The sequence below is a fragment of the Sarcophilus harrisii genome, chromosome 1, assembly GCF_902635505.1.
Source record: "Sarcophilus harrisii chromosome 1, mSarHar1.11, whole genome shotgun sequence".
NCBI lineage: Eukaryota > Metazoa > Chordata > Mammalia > Dasyuromorphia > Dasyuridae > Sarcophilus > Sarcophilus harrisii.
In genome coordinates this window covers 340743945-340767604 of record NC_045426.1, presented here as the reverse complement: position 1 = coordinate 340767604, position 23660 = coordinate 340743945, and the positions used below count along the sequence as shown (strand labels likewise).

General features: G+C 41.0%; 1 protein-coding gene across 2 annotated transcripts; it reads left to right on the top strand.

Annotated features, from left to right (window-relative positions):
- Positions 1-46: 46 nt before the first annotated feature.
- Positions 47-22372, top strand: RPUSD1 (RNA pseudouridine synthase domain containing 1). 2 transcript variants are annotated; one of them, XM_031945739.1, is made up of 7 exons: positions 47-136; positions 8479-8636; positions 10037-10232; positions 11771-11894; positions 13828-13930; positions 14703-14804; positions 17609-22372. In XM_031945739.1, the coding sequence occupies exons 3-7, from the start codon at positions 10051-10053 to the stop codon at positions 18007-18009; spliced, it is 912 nt and encodes a 303-aa protein (XP_031801599.1). In that variant the 5' UTR covers positions 47-136; positions 8479-8636; positions 10037-10050; the 3' UTR covers positions 18010-22372. The 2 variants fall into 2 exon arrangements, with proteins under 2 accessions (XP_031801599.1, XP_003762033.1); XM_003761985.4 differs by lacking the exon at positions 47-136 and adding an exon at positions 6907-6999.
- Positions 22373-23660: the final 1288 nt, after the last annotated feature.

Below are 23660 nucleotides of genomic sequence, written 5' to 3'. Positions count from 1 at the left end.
GTCTGTCTAGCCATGGAGGCGGGGGGGAGGGGGGGAAAGCCAATGCCGCTGCCGAAGGGTACGGTAGTGCAAGCCACGGCGTCCCCGGCAAGTGAGCCGCTGCTTGCTCTCTCCGCCGCGCACAGAAAAAGCTGGGGTGAGTCGGAGCGAACTCGCCCCGAGAGGAACCGGGCCGGCCCCGGAGGCTGGGGGGGGGGAGGGGGAGGGATTTCAGGCGGCGGGCGGGCCCCTTTCCTGGCCCCCTTCCGGCGCGGCTTCGGGACGAGCGCGTGCGGCTCCCCCAGCGGCCCCGGGCTCGCGTGACAGCTCGCTCGCCCCGATGCACGGTGGGACGGGCTGCATTCCCAGTGCATCTTCCTTCGGGAATGGGGCCGAGCATCCGGGCCTGGAGCGCCGGGGTCACGCTGCCGTACTCCGGGGCTAGCCTCCGCCCTTCTAAGGCCGCCGTAGCGGGACGCCGCCCGGAGGAGGTGCGGGCGGCGCACGTACGGCCCTGGGAACGTGAGGCACCTGCGTTTTGCTAAGTGGCAACTACCGTTTTACCACCAGACACCCCGATGAACCAGGGCTCCCTTCTGAGTCCCGTGGCGCAAGATCGCGCCCAGGGCCTTTGCGCCCCGTTCTGTCTTCTCCGTCAGGCAGCTCTCACACTGAACCCCAAACTCCCGGTCGGGAGAAGAAGGCCTGTGCAAAGTCCTCCTTTAAACCTGTCACCGGCCTAAAAGTCGCGCCCGGCAGCGGGGCGGGTTGCAGGCCATCATCCCCTCCGAGACGCCCCTGGGAATTCTGACATTTGTCTTCTGATTCCAGCGTTGGTTAGGAACCAGGTTAGGAGGGCAGATCTAAAGGCAGACCTTGGGCAGATGCCGGAGAAGGAAGCGATTCCTTATAAGGGAAAAAGAAAAAAAAAGAAAAACATTGCGGCGTACTTGATAGGACATAAGAAGGGAGTCAAAAATGCAAAGTTAATAATAAGTTTCCGCGTCAAGAAATCCCGTATGATAAATAGCGCACACTGCGTTCCGGGCTATCCATCTTTTCTTGGTAGGTTTTTATTTGCTCTCTGCTCTGTTCTTCCCCTCTCTTCCCCCACCTCCCAAAGAAGGCTGTAATTAAGTGCAAGATATCTATAATCATGCATATATTTTTATCTTATTTTATTTTAATAATTATAACTTTTTATTGTCAGAACCCGTGCCTGGGTAATTTTTTTACATTATCCCGTGCACTCTCTCCCTCCAGTCCCTCCCTCAAATGGCAAGCAGTCCTATACATGTTAAATATGTCACAGTATATCCTAGATACAATATAAATCATACATATATTAATGTGCAGCTATCCTATGCTGTTTGTCCTCTGTTCTACTGAATGTAGATAATATTTTCCTTCATATTTACGTCTTTCAGTATTTTTCTAACTCCATCAGCTCATTTCCTACACCACAGCAATATTCCAACTTTATACTATTCATTTTTAAATAGTCTAAAACAATATTGATTAATATGGTTTCCCTACTTTTCTCTTTTGATTAAATCTATTTTTGCCTTAACTTTGTCAGAAGTCATGGTTATTATCCCTGCTTTTATTACATTAATTCTTTGCCTGATTTTTATTTTGTTCGTGTGTATCCCTCCCGACTCCTCTGCTTTACTTCTACCCACTGCTTTTTCCTCCTAATATTTAACTTACTCCCTACCTCCAGAATCTTTCTCTTCTCCTCTCCCTCTTTCCTTTCCCCTTGCCTTCTTGTTTCTATCTGAATTTATAAGACTTTTATTAAGCCTTACGAATATATATATATGTTGTTTTGTCTGTATCCCATTCCCCTTAATCTACATACTTTATCCTATTCCCATTAATTTATAATCCTTCTATATACTTTTATCCTATTCCCTTACCCTCTTGTTTCTTTACAAATGTAGAAGACTTTTACTCCCTTCTGAAGTTGTTCTCTCTTTAACCCAGATTTGATGTGAGTAAAGGTTATCTCTAAAAATCCCCTTATTCTCTCCCTTCTCTTTATCCCCTTACCATTTTATTTCTTTCTGAATTTAGAAAACTTTTATACCCTTCTAGATATATATGTATTCCCTTTTTAATCCATTCCCATGGAGAATAGGGTTCAAAACTATCAACCCTCTTTTTCCATCTGGTTCCTATCATCTTTTGCATCTCATTTGTAAAAGATAATTACTCTTTTTACCTTTTCCTACATGGTTTTGCTTTTTTTGTTTGGTTAAGGCAATTGGGGTTAAGTGACTTGCCCAAAGTCACACAGTGTTACACACGGGATTTGAATTCAGATCCTCCTGACTTCAAGGTGGGTAAGCTAGCCACTGTGCCACCTAGCTGCCCCCCCATGGTTTTGCTTTTTTCAAATCACATCATATTCAGTTCTATCTTCATCTTTCTTTTTTAAACTACCCAATTACTAATGATAATCTTAGATATGTGGTTTACATTTTTACATATAAAAAAATAAACAAAATGCCGAGCCTCTTGTAGTTAATCTTTGACATTCACCTTATATTTCTTGGGTCTTATATGTCAGATTTTCTATTAAGTTCAAGTCTTTTTGCAACAAAATCCTGAAAGTCTAGCAATTCATTGAATATTCTTTTGTTGTTGTTGTTTGTGATCATGGTTAACATCGCTGGATTGAATAATTCTGGCTGCAATCCCAGTTCTTTTACTCTTTGAAATGTAGTGTTCCCATTAATACATTGTTGGTGGAACTGTGAACGGATCCATCCATTCTGGAGAGCAATCTGGAACTATGCCCCAAAAGTTATCAAACTGTGCATACCCTTTGATCCAGCAGTGCTACTACTGGGCATATACCTCAAAGAGATACTAAAGAAGGGAAAGGTACCTATATGTGCAAAAATGTTCGTGTCAGCCCTCTTTATAGTGGCCAGAAACTGGAAACTGAGTGGATGTTCATCAATTAGAGAATGACTGAATAAATTATGGTATATGAATGTTATGGAATATTATTGTTCGGTAAGAAATGACCAGCAGGTTGATTTCAGAAAGTCCTGGAGAGACTTACATGAACTGATGCTGAATGAAATGAGCAGAACCAGGACATCATTACATACTTCAGCAACAATACTATATGATGATCAATTCTGATGGATGGGGCTCTTTTCAACAATGAGATGATTCAGGCCAGTTCCAATACAACTTGTGATGGAAAGAGCCATCTGCACCCACAAAGAGGCCTGTGGGAACTGGAAGTGGACCACAACATAACATTTCCCTTTTTTTTGTTGTGGTTTGTTTGAATTTCTCTCTCTCTCTCTCTCTCTCTCTCTCTTTTTTCTTTCTCTCTGATCTGATTTTTCTTGTGCAGCAAGATAATTGTGTAAATATATATGCTTATTTTGTATTTAACATATATTTTTACTATATTTAACATATTACATGCCATCTAGGCTTGTAATTTTCAAGGATCTATGTTGAAATACATATCCTTGCATATGTTTTGAAAATAAAAACTTCAATAAAAAAAAGAAAGAAAGAAAAATAATAAATTGAAATGTAGTGTTCCAAGAACTGCGGTCTTTTAATGTAAACACCACTAGGTCTTATGTAATTTTAATTGTGGCTCCCCCTGTATATGAATAGTTTTTTTGTTGTTGCTTGTAATATTTTCTCCTTGAACTGGGGTTTTTGGAATTTGGCTATTATATTCCTCTAGGTTTTCTTTGTAAAAAATTTTTTTCAGTGATTGATGAATTTTTCCTATTTTTACTTTCCCCTCCTGTTCTAACATTTTAAGATAATTTACTTTAATTATTTCTTGTATTATTTTATCAAGATTCTTTTTTGATCATCGCTTTCAAGTAGTACAGTACTTTTCAAGTAACTCTGTGATTTCTCTTCTTGATCTGTTCTCCAGATTAGTTGTTTTTCCTTGTTTCATATTCTCTTTTTTTTTTCATTCTTTGTATTTTGTTTTATTATTTCTTAGTGTCTTAGAAGTAGTTTCTTTGTAGCTTCCCCTTGCCCAAATCTAATTTTCAAGGGGTCATTTTCTTCCTAAAGATCTCCTTTTACCATTAGTTGATTTTCTTTTCATAATGTTCTTGTCATCTTCACTTAGGAGGGACAGCAGTATACATGGACTGTTCTCACATAGGGATTTACTGATTCCCCCTCACATTTCTCCCAAATTTTGCATAACCATCTCACCTCATTCTTCTTTGTTTTTCCACTCAGTTCTTTCCCAATATATAGATGATCTGTTGCTTTTCTCCTCTGATTTAGGAGCAGGAGAATATGATGCCATTGCCCTGTTTTTCCCTGGACAAACTTCTGCTTTGCTGTTCCTCTGCTTAGTTCCTTGGGCACTTCCTATGGCATAGCACTGCCTCCCATAATCCTGCTTGGATAACAGCCACTCAGAACTTCTCCTCCTCTGCTTCAAAAAGACAATTTGGGGACTTTCTAGCTTCATTGGATATTGCCAATCCTAAAGACTCAAGTGTTCTGTCCCCTGGCTTCCAGAGCCCTAATCCCCTTTCTCACTCTATGAAGCTTCAGTGCGTTAAGTTCTCCCTTTTGGAAGCACTGGCTCTCACTCTCCCCAATTATTCCCTCCCCTGTGCTTTTTGCTGTGGAACAAGGAAGGGATGCTGCAGGGAGCACAGAAGCATAGGGAACGTACAGACTGGTCGGATATTGTAGCAAACAAATAGAAGCCATGGTCAGAGGCTTTACCTCAGAAACATTATTGCATTGGCCAAAGCCCTTAAGCAGAGGTGCTTTTTGCATCCCATGAGGTTAAAATCGCTCTGAAACTCACATCCCACTCAACACCTGTCAAGCTAGTACCTAGCAAAAATTGCATCCAACTGCTCAAGAGACTTAAAGCACTGACTCCTGCTGAGCTTGTAGAAACTACCTCTTGCCATGAGGGCTGACCGTGGCTCTGTTCTAGCTGTGATTGCACCTGTGGGATCACCTATGAACTCCAAAGTGGCCCTCCAGGAAACCCCTGTCTTGGAGGCTGATCTCATCTCTTCATGGATGGCTCCTGGCTGTGGAATTCTGGGGCAGGTGGTTACAGGTAGTGGTGAGGGCCTGAGAACTGGGGTAAAGGGTAAGCATTAATATAGTGGACAGAGAGCCGGTGCAATTCAGAATTCGTCCTGGTCATGGTCTGTATGCTTTCTAGTTGGGTGGAGATCTTCCTATGGGATGGAAGGGAAGGCCCCATGTGAGTCCAGTATCCCCTCCTGGGGAACATGCCCAAAGGTCGGGAATAGGGAGATATTATCAGCGTCCACATTGTGTCATCATAAGCTCAGGGTTATTTGTCCCATCCCTTCTTAGACTGATGTAAGCTCCATGAGGACATAACTTTCTGTCCCTCCCATCTCCTGGCACAATGCTGAGCTCTTTCCCCAGTTAAGTGCTTCCTTTTACAAACTTGGATTGGATTGCTTATGGACCTGGCCCGCTTTCTGAAAATCACAAGAGGTTTTGGCCTGGAGCCCTGACTCCTCCCAGCTTCCATTAGGGTCATCATTTCCCCTCAGCCTCAATTAAGGTCTTCACTTATTCCATTAAGTAAATTGCGGGAAGCCATTTGTCTTTTTCTCCAGGCAGTCCACAAACCTAGCTAATGTTCTTGCTAAGTGTTATCTTGATTTCTGGGAAGAGTTTAAAGGAAATTAGGAATGGGGAAGAAAAATAGGTAGGTGGCTGTATTAAACTTGTGTCCTTAATGATTCATGATGACAGTTTATGGAGAACAGGGGCCCGAGTTTGAATCCTGCTTCTGCCATGGACCAGCTGTGTGACCACAGGGATCTTGTCCAGCTCCAAATCTGATCTTGTTGGCAATTCCAGTAGACTATTGATGCACAGCACCAATCACAACCACATCCTGAGGGAGAACTGTGGAGACCGAATGTGGTTCAAATTCATAGTATTTGCACTTTTTTTATTATTGTTCATTTCCTTGGTTTTTTTTTTCTTCTTATTATTTTTCCCCTTTTGATATTATTGAAGATTAAAAAGGAGACCCCAAAAAGTTGGGGTCACAGACTGGTGTGGCAAGGTGTCTCAAAATAATTTTCAGGCTTGAGCCCACCTCTGAGTCAAGGAGCAAAGTTTATTGTAATTGTGACACCAATTGAAGTGGGCTAAGTTCCAAAAGAATTTAGGAAAGAACCAGGAGTAAGAAGATAAATTTATAGGAAAAAGCAGAGATCCAGTTCTTCATGTCAGTGATATGTTAATTTTATGGCTTAGAGGTAGAACTGAGGAGTGGTCTGGTAGGCACCTACCATTTGTCTCAGAAACTCTGTTATCACTGATCAACAGATGTTATCTGACATTGGTCATTATTTCTAGGACTATACTACAGTATTCCTGAAGCCAGGAGACTTTAAGATCATTGACAAACAGATTGTTAGAACAATTGCACTCCTAAAGTCTAGGTGGCCTCAGGATTACTGCTATATTTCTCCTAGAAGCTGCACCCCCATCAATCTGATTTTTCTTGCATAGTATAACAAATATGCTTAGAATTGCACATGTTTAACCTATATCCAGTTGCTTGCTGTCTTGGGGAAGGGGGAAGGGAGAGAGAGAGGGAGAATTGCACATGTTTAACCTTTATTCAATTGCTTGCCGTCTTGGGAAGGGGGAGAAGAATTGCATATGTTTAACCTATATTTAATTGCTTGCCGCCTTGGGGAGGGGGAGAAGAATTGCATGTTTAACCTATATTCAATTGCTTGCTGTTTTGGGAGGGGAAGAAGAATTGCATGTCTAACCTATATTCAATTGCTTGCTGTCTTGGGGAGGGGGGTAGAGAGGGAGAGAGGAAGGAAAATTTGGAACACAAGGTTTTGCAAAGATGAATGTTGAAAACTATCTTTTCAGGTATTTGGAAAAACAAGATACTATTAAAAATAAAATAAATCTGATCTTGTCAAAGGGATGTAAAAGAAGGGATGCCATCCACCCTTCATTTTACCAAGGGTAAGTGACTTGCCCAGAACAATCCAGAAATATAATGGTGCAATTGGGGTAGTAAGATCTTCTCACTTCCAGGCCAGTGGCCTTGACAGATTATCTCCCTGATACTCCCCCACCATGCCCTCCCCAACCTTGTTGTCCCTCCCTATTCCTCTCTGCCCTTGGTGCCCCTCAGCTCACTCTCCTGCAGCAAAGTTTTAGCAAAGTTTTCAGTATAATTCAGTATAATTTTACAAATTGAGTCAACAAGCATTTATTAAGCATTTTCTTTGTGCCTGTGAAAATACAAATACAAACAAAAACAGAAAAGACAATTCTTGCTCTTAAGGAGCTTGTATTCATCTAAAAGGATCAACCCATTTAGGGAAGTTGTGTCTAAGAAAAGGAATTTTGAATCCTATAGCATCCCAGCTGGCCCCCTCCAAACTTTCCAGTCATTTTACATTCTATCCGTCTGACTGAATCCTGGGCATCCTGGCCTATTTGCTTTTCTTGAAGGCCTTGCTCTCATCTCTGTACAATTGCCCTTTCACCTTTCTGCCTTTATAACTGCTGTTCACTATATGGAAATACTCTCCCTTCCCAGCATCCCAAACATAAATGGTCCTATGAGCACCAGCCCTGAAATCAGGAGGACCTGAGTTCAAATCTGGTATCAGATACTTAACACTTCCTAACTGTGTGACCTTGGGCAAGTCACTTAATCCCAATTGCCTCAGCAAAAAAAAAAAGGGGGGGGGCTATGAAGGTTGCTCTTTTTTTTTTTTTTTTAATAGTGGTTTACTTTTTTAGACACATACAAAGATAGTTTTCAACACTCACCTTTGCAAAGACTCTCTAGCATCCTCTGAAACTCAGTTAGGTGCCACCTTTCTCTGGAAGCTTTTCCTAATTATCCCCTCCCTGCTTCCCTTCCTACCCCCCAAGGCTAGTGCTGTCCCCTCAAAGGTTACCTGCATGTTCTAATTGATGTATACTGTGTCTTGCATCAGAATGTAAGCTCTTTAAGGGGAGGGACTGTCTGCTGTTTCTGGCCATCCCCAGAGCTGAGCCCTGGACCTGGTACCTTATAAAAACTTCACAGAGAAAAATTATCCTTGCATATGTTTTGAAAATAAAAAGCTTCAAGAAAAAAAAAAAGAGAGAAAGAAAAAAATGATGATAATAATAGTACCTAGCTAGGTTGCTGTGAGGATCCAATAAAATAATATAAATAATATTTGTAAAGCCAAAAAAACCCCAACAACTTCACAGAAGCTTTTTGATTGATGGGGAAATCACTGAGACGGTAAGTGCACCGTACAATAATTGATTGACATCCCTTTCTAGAAAGCAGTGGTACTACTGTTTCTTCCTGTGTGATCACTAATTATTAACTCTACCTTCAGTGACCTATTATCTAAGATAATAGCTTCCAGCTAATATGCTGGGTTTCTCCCCCAGAGAATTCTGATGCAAGCACTGTTTTTACTGTTTCCACAGTCAAGAGATGCTGCCTGGAATGTCTTCCAGCCTCCTTGTCCCTTCCAGCAACCCGAAGTGAGAGGATCCATGGAAAGAAGATGATTTACTGAATGACCCATGGGACTTCAAGACCCAGCACTTGACCTGTGTTTCCATCTCTGCTGTCAACTCCCCAGGTGATTTGGAGTAACTTTGGTGACTTTTCTGGGCCTTAGTTTCTGTCTACAAATTGGCAAAGTTGCTCTATGTGACAAGATCCTTCATAGGAAATAAAAGGCACTTAATGCCATAAATAGGCCTATGAAGGTTGCTTTTTTTTTTTTTTTAATAGTATTTCAATTTTTTAAATACATGCAAATATAGTTTTCAAGATTCACCTTTACAAAATCTTGTGTTGCAAATTTTTTCCCCTCTTTTCTCTTCCTCAAGACAGCAAGCAATCCTATATAGGTTAAACACATGAAGGTTGCTCTTAATTCCTTATGCCCGGGCTGTAGACAATTCCCAAGTCGTTTCATTTTGGCTTTATAATGTATTATAGAAATAACCATGTGATGTCCTAGAATTGTTTTCAGAAGGCTTAGATTCAAATTCTATTTCTTTCTCTTATTCTCTTATTATTTTACTTATTATATTCTCTTATCTAACCCTAGGCAAATTACTTATCCTCCTGATACCTGTTTTCCTTCTGTGTATAATGGAGACATCTTACTTGCCTCTGGAAACTATAAATCTAAACTATAATCTATACTATTATATTTCTTCTATACTATAAATCTAAATTATAAATGACTCTGGAAAAGTAGAGTTCCTTTGTTTTACTCACATCCAACTCTCTGACCTTGTTTGGAATTTTCTTAGCAAAGATTACTGGGGCAGTTTCATATTTCCTTTCTCTAGCTTATTTTGTAAATGGGGTTAAGTGACTTGCCCAGGATCATACAGCTAAGTGTCTGAAGCTGAATTTGAGCTCACAAAGATGAGTATGTATTTGAAAAATAAAAAGCTATTATTTAAAAAAAGAAAGGTTTTGTTCTAAGATGGTGGAGGGGTTTCATACCAGTAAAATCACATGTATTTACTTGTTTTGTAAGATTGACACATTTCTCAGAAAGTGAGCATGAGCTAAATTTATCTAACTCAAAATTCTATTCTCAGTACTCCTGAGTGGAGTGAGGATGGCCATCTTAAGCCATCCTACTGAGAACTCTGTAAATAATTCTTTTTATTGTAAAAAATGGATGCTTTGGGTATTTCCTTTTGAAAGTTTAGAAATTTATTCAAATCAAATTTAAAGTAGGTTCTTTCTGAATAGGTCCCTCCATCTAGTCTCCTGCAGATTTAACTTTCTATTAGTTATTCATTTCTGCAACTTAAGCATCATCTAACAAGTTCGTTATCCTGGGACTTCTCCCACTGTCTCTGCTTCTGTAAACTTAGTATCATAATGTTGGGCATGTAGTAAGTGCTTAGAAAATGCTTATTGATTAGCAGAACCAATTCAGGATTACTCCTTTTGGTAGAAGGTAACCGATAAGTTTGGGAGGAATAAAGTCTTTGTTTTATTGTTTGACAGGCTTCAAGCCCAGCATGGAGCCAGGGTGCATAGAGAACCTCTCCATTCTCTACCAGAGTTCAGACTTCATTGTGGTCAACAAGCATTGGGACCTCCGCATTGACAGCAAGATGTGGTATGAGACCCTGACCCTGCAGAGTCAACTGAAACACCGGTTCCCAGAGCTGGCTGATCCTGACACCTACTACGGCTTCAGGTGTGGGGCCCAGGGTTCCCTGAGCATCAGAAATGGAGGTGCTGATAAAAGCAGGGCCCTTCGATGGGTAGGAAAGAAATCTCGGATTCTCTAGTCCTGATGCTATATGGCAAATATGTGGCCCAGTGACCCTGGGCTAGCCACTTCACTGCTTTTTCTGGGCCTGTTTCCTTCCATGAAGAAGTTCTTCTACAAAGTTCCTTTGAATTTAATATTTTTAACCTATTATCCTAATAAAATTCCTAGCAATTTACATTTTAATGCATCATTTTATGGTTTGTACACCTCTTTTACACATGCTATCTCAGCTAAGATTCTCAACAAACAACCTTATGAAGGAGGTAACAGTATTTACAAGTGACTAAACCTCAATGCAACTTTTCATGCAATGGAAGATGTTCTGGATTTTGGAGTCAGAAGATTTTATTTTATTTTTTGTTCATTCATTTTTTTTTTAATTTTATAAAATTTTACAATATTTTCTTTTTCCAAATACATGAAAAGATAGTTTTCAGCATTCACCTTTGCAAAACCTTCTGTTCTAAATTTTTCTACCTCTTTCTCTCTTCCTCTCCCCAAGATAGCAAGCAATCCAATATAGCTAAAACATGTGCATTTCTTCAAAACCTATTTATTTGTCACATTGCACAAGAAAAATCAAATCAAGGTGGGGAAAAAAACACAAGAAAGAAAAAAAAACAAGCAAACAACAATAATAACAAAGATAAAAATACTATGTTTTGATCCACATTCAGTTTCCATAGTTCTCTCTCTGGATACAAATGGCATTTTTGCTATCTCAAGTCTATTAGAATTGCCTTGAATCACCTCATTGTTGGAAAGAGCCAAGTCTATTACAGTTGATCATCACATAAACTTGTTGCTGTGTACAATGATCTCCTGGTTCTGCTCATTTCACTTAGCATTAATTTATATAAGTCTCTCCAGGCCTCTCTGAAATCATCCTGCTGTTCATTTCTTACAGAACAATAATATTCCATAACATTTATATACCATAACTTAGCCATTCTCCAATTAATGGTTATCCATTCAATTTCCAGTTTCTAGCCACTACAAAAAAGGGGCTGCCAAAAACATTTTTGCACATGTGGGTCCTTGTACCTCTTTTATGATATCTTTGGGATTCAGACAAAGGATGCGGTGTTCAATCCCTGCTCTACCACTTAGTATCTCTATGGCCTTGGACTGGGGCTCAGTTTCCTCATTTTTAAAATAAAGATTTTGGTCTGAATGATCTCTGAGATCTCTTTTAATTCCAAAAATAAATAAGTGAATGAATGAATGAATAAATAGATGGATAAATGAATGAATGAAATAGATAGATAGATAGATGGATGGATGAATAAATAAAGGTGCTTTGTTCAGTGTTTCTCAGTAAGAGAAGTCACTGGTGGAGCTGGGAGGGAGGAGTGTGGATTTCCTGCCCTAAAGTATGGTATCACACTGACCCTTTTCCCCCTTCCTCTGTCTCTGGCCAGAGCCATGGGATGTCCAACGAGTTTTGTGTCTGCCCCCAGGTTCTGTCACCAGCTGGATTTCTCCACCAGTGGAGCGCTTTGTGTGGCTTTGAACAAGGCAGCCGCTGGCAGGGCCTACAAGTGCTTCAAGGAGCGGCAGGTCACCAAAGCCTACCTTGCCCTGGTATGTGACCCCAGGACTATGAGAGCAAGGTTGTACCTTGCTATGTTTGGGGGATCGGAAGGTGGGGGAGTGAGAGATGCAGGGGAGATGGAGGTGGCTTAGTTTATGTGGCCCTTGATGGCCAATATCAGAGATATCCTTACAAAACAACTTTAGCCATCCCCCATACTAACAACTTTGATATATTGTGAAAGTAAACTTGGGATATGTGGGAAATCTCTAAATTAGTCACATTTCTCCTTTGCTGGAAAACTTTCAAGTGGTCCCCCATCCATGCCATGATCTATGGGTCCATGGCACCCTAACCTGACATTCAAGGCCCTTCCTTGCTTCCTTCCCTGCATTATCCCCTTCACCACTCCATTTTCCATCCAAAAAGAATGATTTGTTCACCTCTACTTTCCCGCTTCTGTGACATCCCACAGCTGGACTACTTCTCCCTCCATTGCCTCTCTTAGTGGAGTACCTTCCTGCCCTTTAAGGTCCACCTTTAATGGTGCTTTTTCTATGAAGTTTTCTCCAATCCCCCTATCCCCCATCTGAGTTTATAACACATTGGTACCTCTCTTAGGTACTCATTGTCTGTTACTTATATTAATGTTTATGCAGTCAGAAAAATCCTCATTATGTCATTGTTATAAACCCAGCTTAATCTTCACTCCTTCTAAGGGGCCTTCCCTGACCATTCTAGCTTACGCCAATCTCTTCAACTCCTACAGCAATTAATTATGGCCATAAATGAACACCTGATCACAAACTATCTCCTATAGTGTGCTCTATTTCAAATCAGATAATTTGCAAATTATTCTGCCCCAGTGCCTTGCAAATAGTAGACACTTGTTCTTGAGAATATCTTGAGAGAAGGAAGATAATGTAGTGCCCTTGAGAGAAACAGGGTCCTTCTCTGGAGATTCCCCAGGGAGGGACATATTCCCCATTTATTCTAGAGAGGTCAGTTATTCATTCACCAAATCTACTCTGCCTAATGTGTGATTGGTTTTAGTTAGGCATTGTGGGACAAGGCAAAAATATAAGTGAAATAGAGCAACTTTTCCCATTCGTAACCCAGTTTTCACCCAAGAAATTTTTACATGATCCTGTGTATATAAGTATATAAAATAGGTATACAAATCAAACATAATAAATCATAATTTCACAACCCCCACATTCAGTTACAAGACCCTAGATGAGATCATCCACACTTTAAGAAGTTAGGAAATAGAATATGCTACAAGCTGGAGGGAGTAGAGGAAGGGAAAAAGCATTTATATAACATTTACTATGTGCTAAGCACTTTTTTTGGTGATTAATTAATTTTTTTCTTTTCACATAACAAAGTGATATTACAGTACATAAGTTATCTACAACTGTTTACAGTACATAAGTTATCTACAACTGTGCAGTAATGTGTCGCACAATAAATTATCTAGAAGACAGCAAAAATACATCATTAATATGCTAAACACTTTATAAATTGTCTGATTCTAAGTAGAGCATACCATAAGAGCTAGTAAGTGATCAGGTGTTGATTTATGGCCATAATTAATTGCTGTAGGAGTTTGGAGGGATTAGTATAAGGATAAAGGAGTCAGGGAAAGCCCCTTAGAGGAGGGGAAGCTTGATGATGATGATGATGATAAGTATTTCTATGGTACTTTGGGGTTTAAAAAATTTCCAACTACCAATCCTGTAAGTTGGATATTATAAATATTTTCCCCATTTTACAGATGAGAAAACTCATGTGTAGAGAAATCAAATGACTTCTTAGGGTCACACAATAAGTATTTAGTTCAAAATTAGAATCTGAGTCTCCCAGATCCAAATGGGCCTGTTCTGTTTTGTGAGCCTTCTTATATAAATAGGTACTAAAGTGTCATTTGGTGAATTGTTTTGAACTATTTTCAGGGTGCATGATTTCTTTCTTATTCCAAAGGTTCGAGGCCATGTGCAAGAGAGCAAAATGACCATCAACCATGCCATTGGGAAGAATACTACAGAAGGCCTGACCCACATGATGTGTATTGAAGGAACAGAAGGTAGGGAGCTTGGACCTTCTTAGCTTCCTGTCACCAAACTGCCCTAAGTGTGCTCTTAACTTTCAGGCTAAGAGTCTTTCCTTCCCTGATGGATTCTTCTGTGAAGGCAAAACTAGGCCATCTTTTATCTCAGTTCTCACCTAACCTTGACAATGGAATGAGTGTTGCCTCAGACAAACTTTGGCTTTGGCTTTAAAAGGTCTAGGTCTCTCATTGCATCCAGAGCCATCACCAGTTGTCCTCATCTGTGTCTTGCCACTGGACCTGGATAATTCTGGAGGGGAAAGTGAGGCAGATGACCTTGCACAGACCTCCCTCACTTGAAAGTCAAGATATCACCTTCTTGGGATCATTGGCCTCTTTTGAGAACAACGGATGAACAACAACAATGTTTTTGTTGCATAACCTTGGAATGTAAACTTCCACAGAGCAGGACCAGGGTCTGAGTAGGTCAGGTTTTATGCTATATGAATGAATTTAATTTTAGGGCCATACTTTATCATTAAGTCAATATTGAACAACCAGGAACCAGCTTCTGAGACAAGAACACACTCTCAAGGAATCCATGGTCTAAGGGCACAACAGATAGACATCTTGTCTAAGGAAATGTGCCTACTTGAAAGGAAAGGGACAGTCTAAGACTTTATGTGGGCCTGTGGAGAGAAGAACACGGAGGGAAATCCAGGAGGGTCTTTCTGCAGATCCACTTGTTTAAGCCAGGATTTGTAGCTAGGTATCCCACAATCTCTCTTTTCCTATTCTTACTCCTCAGGCTGTGAGAATGCCAAACCGTGCCTGACAGAACTAACAGTCCTAGAGCGTGGGGTGTATGATGGTGATCCAGTCTCCAAGGTCCTCCTCCAGCCTCTCACAGGTAAGGTAACCACCACCTCAGAGCTTACCTGGCCAAGGTCAGGGGAGCCATCTGAATGTTTTGTAGTAAGGAGTTAAGATAAGTGACTGCTTCTGGAGAAATTAACTTTGTGTGGTGGGTTGCCCCAAGAGCATGGTGAACTTCCCCACTGAGGAAAATTTAATATCTCCATAGCCCTGAATAGTTATAAAGTACTCTCACAAATATCCTTTCATTTAGCCTTATGCCGTAATAGAATTGTCTTATATCTGGAAAATTGAGACTTAATGAGACCTGGTGACTTAAGAGATTGGTTTTCATAGCTTAAAGGTTTCTTTGAGATTTTCTAGAATAACCTTTTCATTTTTATTTACTTTTTAATTTGGTTTTTTAAAAAAATAAGAAAAATGTATTGCTTCTTCCTCCATTGGGGGAAAAAGGAGCAAAAAGAGGGGGGAAAAAACTCATGTAAGAAATAGGATAGTTGAGCAAAACAAATTCCCTTATTGGTTATATCCAAAAGAATATACTTTATTCTTTACCCTGAATCCATCACCTCTCTGCCAGGCTGTGAGTAATAGCTTTTAATCATCCTTTTGAATCTTGAATTAGACATATTATAGATTAGATTAGTGTTATAAATGAAGTAGCCAAATTGGGTAAGTGGCAGGGCTAGGATTCAAAACCAGATTTATTTATTTATTTGTTTATTTGTTTGTTTATTTATTTATTTTTAAAACCAGACTTTTTTTTGACTGATTATATTATTGTTATTAATTGACATTTATACAAGGGATCCCAAATGCTATTTTAAGCTACTGAAGCTTACCCTTGTAGCATTTTTAAGGCTTAGGAAATGCTTTTCCTCCATTCTTTTCATTTGATCCCCACAACAATCCTGTAAGGGGAGGTTATTACATACACTTCTATATCCATTTCACAGATGAGGAATCTGAGGCTCACAATGACTTGTCCAGGCTTACAAAAGCTAGTTGTGTTAAAGGAAGGATCCGACCTAAGGAATTTCAGCAGTCCCCACCTTGTAAATCTCAGATGGAATAGAATTAGCACCAGTGCTTTGCCACATGAAAGTAATCTAATAGCCTTATTCATCACTTCAGTCTTACCTTTCCCACCACGGCCTCCTATGGCCACACTGGGGAGAGGGGGTGGGCATATAACTAATCATATATAACAGCTCTCTTCCCTCAACCTTGCCATGTGCTGGCTCCCTTCTCCCTCCAGCTGACATTGTGGTTGTGGTGTGTACCCCAAGCTCTGAGAAGTGACAGCCTCATCCCTATACCTTAGCTTTCCCCCAAATCCCATCTCTCTTTCAGATTTCCCTTTCATTGACGGGTACCACAATCCTTGCGGTTACTTAGGGTCACAATCTTTGGATCATAGATGCTTTATTCTTCCTCATCCCAGAAAGTCAGTCACTTGGTAAATTTTGCCCTTTCTAATCCCAACCACATCTCCTTTTCTATCCCCTTTTCTGTACTTACCCAGCCACCAGCCTAGTTCAGGCCTTTATTACCTTTCCCCAGGACTATTTCTGTAACTTTCTAAGCTTTTTAGCCTGCCTCAAGTCCCTCCCTTTTCCAATGCCTCCTCCCTTCAGCTGCCAAATTGAAAACTGATCCTCCTAAAAGCACCATCTAGTACTCCATAAATTCTAATGACTTCCTATTGACTCTAGGATCAAATACTATTGTGTTTTTGCCACATCCTTTGAAAGTGTCCATTTTTTTGCATAAGTTTTATAATATTATCATTACTATAGTGATGCATATATATCATTTATGAATAAATAGAAAAAATATTGGGGATGTGTGCTAAATTTTTTTTTTTGCTGATAGGGACATATTTTCAAAAAATTTAGAGCCTGCAACTTTGGAGAGTGATAAAGAGTAAAATACGGGCAGAGGAAGTGAGAGTAATGAAAGGAGAGTGAAGAATTCTTTTGATCTGAGAATGATTGCTGCCCATCCTATTTAGGTGGAGGTTGGAGAAAAGCAGTTTCAAGTGCCCATCACTGACCCCAAGCCCCAGAAAATTTAAGCTGTGAGATGCCTTAAGGAAAGCCCTGCACTTGCCCCAGCTCTGGCTCCACCTGTCAGGTGTGTGCCCTGCCCCTCAAAGACCCTGTAAATGTAACCAATGATACTTTCACTTCTTACTTCCCAACTCTTTGTTTTTAAGTTTTAATTTAACTATTAAGCACTTAATAGTGCTATAGAAATGTGATCTTTCATTAAGAGATAGGTAAGTGATGTGATGAATAGGGTCCAGAAGTAGAACCTGGAAGGCCAGGGTTCAAATTCTACTTTGGACATTTACTAGCTGTGTGACTGGCAAAAAAAAAAAAAAAAAAAAAAATCATTCAGTCTCTTTAAGGCTTTGGTTTGTTTCCTTCCCTGTAAAATGGAAGGACCTGGACTCATTCGGCCCATACTCTTTTCCAGCTTGAAATCCTATTATTCAGACTAAAAGGCTTCTCCAATCAGGAAAAATGGGTTAGCATCTCAGTAAAGGGATGAGGGCAGATGATGGCCCTTGTCTGCAAAAACCCAATAAAACTGTAATTCTGAGGGAGGAGATTTCAGGACAAATCATAGGCCTTTGTGAGTTGAGGCAAGCCACTTTCCTTTTCTGTAAAGAGGTAAGGGAATGGAACTAGATTTCCTCCAAGGTCTCCTTCCAGAGCAAAATGCTATCATCCTAAGGCAGCAAGAGGGAGGATGATTTCAGAAAGGGCCAGATCCCAGAGGGAGGGCTAGCTCCTGGCCGGTAGGTGTTCTTGACATTGTGTTCTCCCAAAGGCCGGACGCATCAGCTGCGAGTACACTGCAGCAGCAGTGGGTACCCCATTGTGGGTGACTTCACCTACAGCTTCAAGAAGGATAGCCGTCCGTTCCGTATGATGCTGCACGCCTTCTACCTCCGCATCCCCACGTGTGGGGAGCTCATCGAGGTGAGCACGCCCGACCCCTTCGTGCCGACGCTGGATGCTAACTGGCAGCCCCAGCAATTGGTCCACCCGCTGGAGCAAGTCATCCAGACCCTGAAGGCCACAATGGATCCACCCCCTGGGGACACTTCACCTCTGCCCAAGGTTGGCCAGAATGTGGTCACTCAGGAGACCAGTGCCAAAGAATCGGAGGAACAGCGGGCCAGGTGCCAGCAGTGGTTGGCCGAATGGGCCGTGGAACCAGAGAACTGAACTGCATCTACCTCCTGCCTATCCTTGGAAAGGGGCTCGGTGATGTGCCATTAGGAAGTCCGACCCATTCCCTCTTTCTAACCTAGACCTTGAGTGTGAAGGGGTAGGGACTTCCTGGGGGGCTCAGCTCAGCCGGAAGGGTTTCTTCTCCCTCCCTCCTTTCCCCACCAGCCTCCCTACTCCTGCAGCCAGTGCTTCCCAGCCTGAGGAAACTGAACATCAGCATTATTCCCACGAGGTTGGGATGGGCTGGTGCTGTAAAACAAACAGCTCACTAACCCCTGATTCCTCACCCCGAGCACCTGCAGTACGCAGACAGAAGTGGATTCACTGTCCCAAGTGGGAGAGGGAGGGTGGATCAGATGTTTTCCTGTCACGTCCGCAGGCACTGGGTCTGGAGTCAGGAAACCCTTAGTTCAAATTCAGTCTCAGACACTTACTTACTCACTAGGTGATCTTGGGTAAGTGACTTAACTTTTATCTCAGTTTCCTCATCTGTAAAAAAGGGGTCACAATAGCACTCCCAGGTTTGTGGTGAGGACCAAATGAGAGAATATCTCTAAAGTGCTTAGCCTTGTGCCTGGGAAATAAATGCTATATGACTGCTATCATTATCATTATTATCATCACTGTGTGTCAGGGGATTATCCGAAATGAGGAAAAGGAAAAATAGTCTCCCTCGGAACTTTTGGCTTCTCTGACCTGGGAAACAAAATCTCTTGTTGAAAATAATTCAGAAGGCAGAGCTTATCACTAGGCTATCTGCTTACAGTCACCCCAATTTTATAAAAGAGAAAACTGAGTCCAGAGAGGTTACTCTTCAAGATCACATAATTTCTTAGCCACCTTTCCTGATTCCTCTAGAGTGCCTATATTTGGGAGGAAGATTTTTTTTTTTAAATCAAGATAGGGTGGGAGGTAGGAGGGCAGGGTGCAAGGGTAATTCTTCACTACAGTGGAGCATGGACGTCATGTTCCAGATTTACTTGGACCATCTGTCACCATGGGAATAGAGGAGATTGATAAGTTCTAATAGGATGCTGCTCCACTTAGTCTCAGGTACTTGCTGGCATTGAGCCCTTCCCACCACCCCTTGCCCACCCAGACAGGACAGATCCTGAAGTGCTAGGGGTGCTCTGGGGAGGGAAATCTCCAATTACTCCATGTGATAGACTGTAGAGCGCTCTTTCACCAGGAGAGGGCACCAGGGGTCCACAGGTGATTAATGCTTCCAGCTCAGCTTGTGAAGCTGGTCCTGCAGCTATTTATATCTGGCCCTTACCTGGCCCCCAAAGCCCTGTCTGATTAGAGAAGGCTCAATCTCCAGGATCCTTGTACATAGAACAAAGTGTTTGGGTTAGTTCTTTCCCCAATATCTAAGTTATTTGCCAAGTCCTTTTGATTTTAGCCCTGTAACCTGATTCATCCTTTCCTGTCCATTCTGGATGCTACCATTCATTATCCTTGGTCGAGGCCATCAAAACAGCCTCCTAACTGTTCTCCTTGCCTCCATTCTTTCCCTTTTAGTGCTATTTCTTATGCACTCTCTAATCATGTTGTCTCTTGCTGTGTTCCCTCTTTCCTGAGGTGGAGTCCAAACTGCTGATCCTGGTCTTGCCAGCCCTTCATGATCTGGCTGTTAAGCTTTTAAGCCTTATCTCCTGCTCTCCCCTTTCATATCTCCTCTGCTTCAGCCAGTATTATATTTTAACCACGCCAGGATCATCCCTGCCCATAGCCTCTTGCTTGGGCTTTGTACTATGCTTAGAAATGTCCTTGCCCTCTCTCCCTTTTAAAATCCCTCTTGTCCTTCAAGTCTTAATGTAATGCTGTGGATTGGATATTTAAAACAAGAAGGGAAATTAGAGCTCATCTTGCCCAATCATATCATTTTACAGATGGGGAAACTGAGGCACAGACTTTTTTTTTTTTTAAGTGACTTGTCTCTCCTCACTACTCATACAGCCAGCAATGCCAATTCACACTCTCAACACCTTGTGCCAGGCCTATGAAATAGCCTTCTACCTGTCTTCTCGACTCAGATTTCTTTCCTTCTCAAATCCATCCTTCCTATGACAGCTGAAGTTATTTTCCCAAAGTGCAGGTATGACCTTGTCATTTCCTTAGTCAAAAAAAGCTGTGGTTTCCTGTTGTTTTTTGGGTCAAATAGAAACTGTGGTATTAAAAAGTGGCCTCGGCCTTGTTAGCCATCAGTCCTATTCCTATACACTGGGCCTCCTGCTGTTTGCCCTGGCTCTTCCCCACACCTGGCATTGACCCCCTCCCTACCTCTGTCTCCCTACACAAGATTCAGTTTGAGCACCTGCTAAGTGAAGCCTTTATTCCATCCCCTATCGCCCCAGTACCAGTTCTTCCTCTCCAAACTACCTTGTATTGTAATTAATGCATTTGTATAGTACGTATTTAATTTAATTTATATAACTGTGTTCTCTTCCCGATAAGAGTGTAAGCTCCTTAAGGGCAGGGAGTGTTTAATTTTTGTCTGTGACTAGCACAGTGCCTGGCACATAGTGGGCACTTAATAAATAGTTAACTGATTGATTGCCCAGTGTCACTCAGGTAATATATAGCAGTCAGGATTTGAATCTAGGTTTTCCAGCTCCAGATTCAGTACTCTTTTTCAGGAAGCCTTTCCTCATGTTCCCCCTCACCCCCCACCCCAGCTCACAGTGAACTTCCCCTCAAAGCTAACTTACATTCTATGGGGGTACTGCCGGACCTCTCTCCCCAACTAGATTGTGAACTCTCTCAGGGCAGAGATGGTATCTTCTTCTGTCTTGCAAAAAATAGCCTCACATGAGGTTGAGAATAAGGTCGATGTTCAATAAATGAAAATTTCAAAGAAGTTCATGAACCGAATTTTCAGTGAGGGGTGACAAAGCCAGCCACAGACTTCAGTAGAGATTTATGCTGAAGAAAGCCTCTTGTCTAGCTCCAAGCACCAGCTCCTACCACCCAGGAGGGTCCCACGGCCCCTTACTTTCCCCATCTGACTCAGAGGAGAGTCTAGTCAGTGGATTTTGTGCATATGGGTATCTTCATGTAGCACAGATCTGTGCCAGATTGTCTCCAAGCAAATGAAGATCTGTGAAGGATCCAGATCTAAAAAATGTGTCAGACCATTAGCAGTTTTCCTGACCCCTCATCTCCTTCTAGAAACCATCCTTGGCCGGTACTTTGCTCTTTATCCCCGGGCTAAAGCCTTTCATTATTTTTAACTTCTCCCTCACTGTGAGCAGTGCCTCCCTGAGGCAGCCAGCCTCCTAAACACTTCTAGCCAGTAATCCTATGTGGTTTCTTGGGACGGAACCCAGCTCAGCCTGGTTCTAGATGCCCCCTTCTCCTTACCAGAATACCCTTTATCCATCATTGGTCCATCCTACAATCCTTGTCATCAGCCATTCAGGGAACTTCATGCATTAAATGACAATGTCTCGCCTACATTCCTATATAATCGCTATCCAATTTCCCCCTTCCTCAGCCAAGGGAAAAGCTAGGATATAAAAATGGAGTACAGTTATCCCTTTTCACCTCATGATTTTTCCCATCACAGTTTTGATATATCATGGTTCAGCATAAGAAAGAAGAGGGTATTTCGGGGGAGTTTTGTAGAAGGAGGCCAATAGACAACACAGAAAAAATTTAGAAACTTAGAATCATAAAATATATGTATAGTTTATGACCAAATATTTAGTCCAAATTGTCCAATAAGGCAAAACACCCTCTAAAAAAACAAAACAAACAAACAAAAACAAATTCAGACTTCTCTGTATGAAGGGAAGGCCAAAAAATTTTAGATGAATTTTCCAGATCATCCAGGGAGGGGATAGATTGGGTGGTCAAGATTGGATTAGAGGACTTGCCATATTCCTAAACCCATAAAAAAGGGATAACTGTAATTGCATGGTATGATGAAAAGATGACTGTATTTCATGACTGAAGATCTGGATTCATCATCTACCTCGGCTACTTATCTCAATTACTTGGGGCAGGTGAATCAAATAATTTCTCTGGGCTTCAGCCTCTATATCTGTAATAGGAAATTGAGCTAAATGATGTCCAAGGTCCTTTCTAGCTCCAAACCTGTGCAGCTAAAAATGTCATTCTCATCAATTTAAAAGTCAGATCATCAATTCGATGCAGAAGGCATTCTGAAGATAACAACAAAATTTTTTCCTATACAGCCTTGTAAAAGAATGAAATCACACGTCTGTCCTTGAAACTCGGGCATCCATCAATCCAGGCCTCAAGTGTTCCCAATTCCCAATCCATTAATAAATGGTGTAGTTGACTGAGCAATGGAAAACTAGTGAAGCCCAAGCTAAAAAAAAAAAAAAAAAAACCAGGTCAAAAGAATGGCCTAGAATAATAGTGAAATTCAATCTGAGCATTAAATGTTCATCATTTCTCCTTTTCTACCATAACCTTTTCCATCTCTCTCTCTCTTTTTTTTTTTTTTTTCTCTTAATGAACACTTGGGCTCAGTGTTAGAACTATCACAGAATAAAAGCCCAGACCATCTTCAGTCTCTTGATAATTATAAATATACATTAGTGAATTTATATCATATGCTCATTCACTGACTTCATGCATGAATAGAGGCTTCCTGTTTCATCTGTATTGTTATGAAGTTGTTCAGAAATAGTGGCACATCTTTGTTTATTTAAATTAATTTCCTCTATCATGGTTTAAGGACAGAGGTGGAGTTCTATTATTAATAGTCATGTTTGACTTTTTGACCCCACTTGGAGTTTTCTTGGCAAAGACACTAAAACAGTTTTCCATTTCCTTCTCCGGCTCATTTTACAGGTGAGGAAACTGAGGCAAACAGAGTTAAGTGACTTGTCCAGGGTCTTATAGCTAAGTGCTTGGGGCTGGATTTGAACACAGGTCTTTCTGATTGCAGACCCGGTGCTCTAACCACTGAGACACCTTGATGCCCAAAGGTAGGGTACCACAGTGGAAAGAGTACTAGCTGGGATAAGGGGGAAGACCTGCTTTGATGCTTACTACCTGTTTGACCTTGGGCCTCACATTTCTTATCTCTTAAAATGAAAGGGATATTGTGTTGTGTACATAGAAATTTTTTTTTTGGTTTGTTTTTTGTCCCTATTATTTAAATTCAAAATGAATAAAAATTAAAAAATAAAATAAAGGGGTTGGACTGGATAGTTTCTGCAGTCCATGATTCTGTGACCCAATTTAAAATCTTTTTTTTTTTTTAATTGGGTTTTCTTTTCCCACTCAGACCAGAAGTGCAGGGGTTACTTATAGACCCAATCCCAGTACTTATTAGAGTAGAAGCTTTAATCTACTTCATTTTTCTGACCTGGTTAGTTCAGTCTGATGCAGATTTATGCAGATCCTCATTAACGTTAGCCCTACCCTAGGTTAAAACTCCCAGACTTTGAAAAATCTGTCTATTGACTAGAAAAAAATAATAAAGTTTATCTGAAAGAACAAAAAATCAAGAATTTCAAGAGAATTAATGAAAAAAATATAAATGGCCTAGCTATACCAGACCTAAAACTATATTATAAAGCAGCAGTCATCAAAATTTGGTACTGGCTGAGAAACAGTGGAAAAGGTTAGGATCACAGGACAAAATAGTGAAAAATCTATTGACTCCT

Excerpts from the sequence above, each read along its gene's own strand:
- RPUSD1 (XM_031945739.1), top strand. The coding sequence starts at position 10,051 with ATGGAGCCAGGGTGCATAGAGAACCTCTCCATTCTCTACCAGAGTTCA. Across the intron at positions 11,895-13,827 it reads CCAAAGCCTACCTTGCCCTG|GTTCGAGGCCATGTGCAAGA; the intron begins GTATGTGACCCC and ends CTTATTCCAAAG. Across the intron at positions 14,805-17,608 it reads CCTCCTCCAGCCTCTCACAG|GCCGGACGCATCAGCTGCGA; the intron begins GTAAGGTAACCA and ends GTTCTCCCAAAG.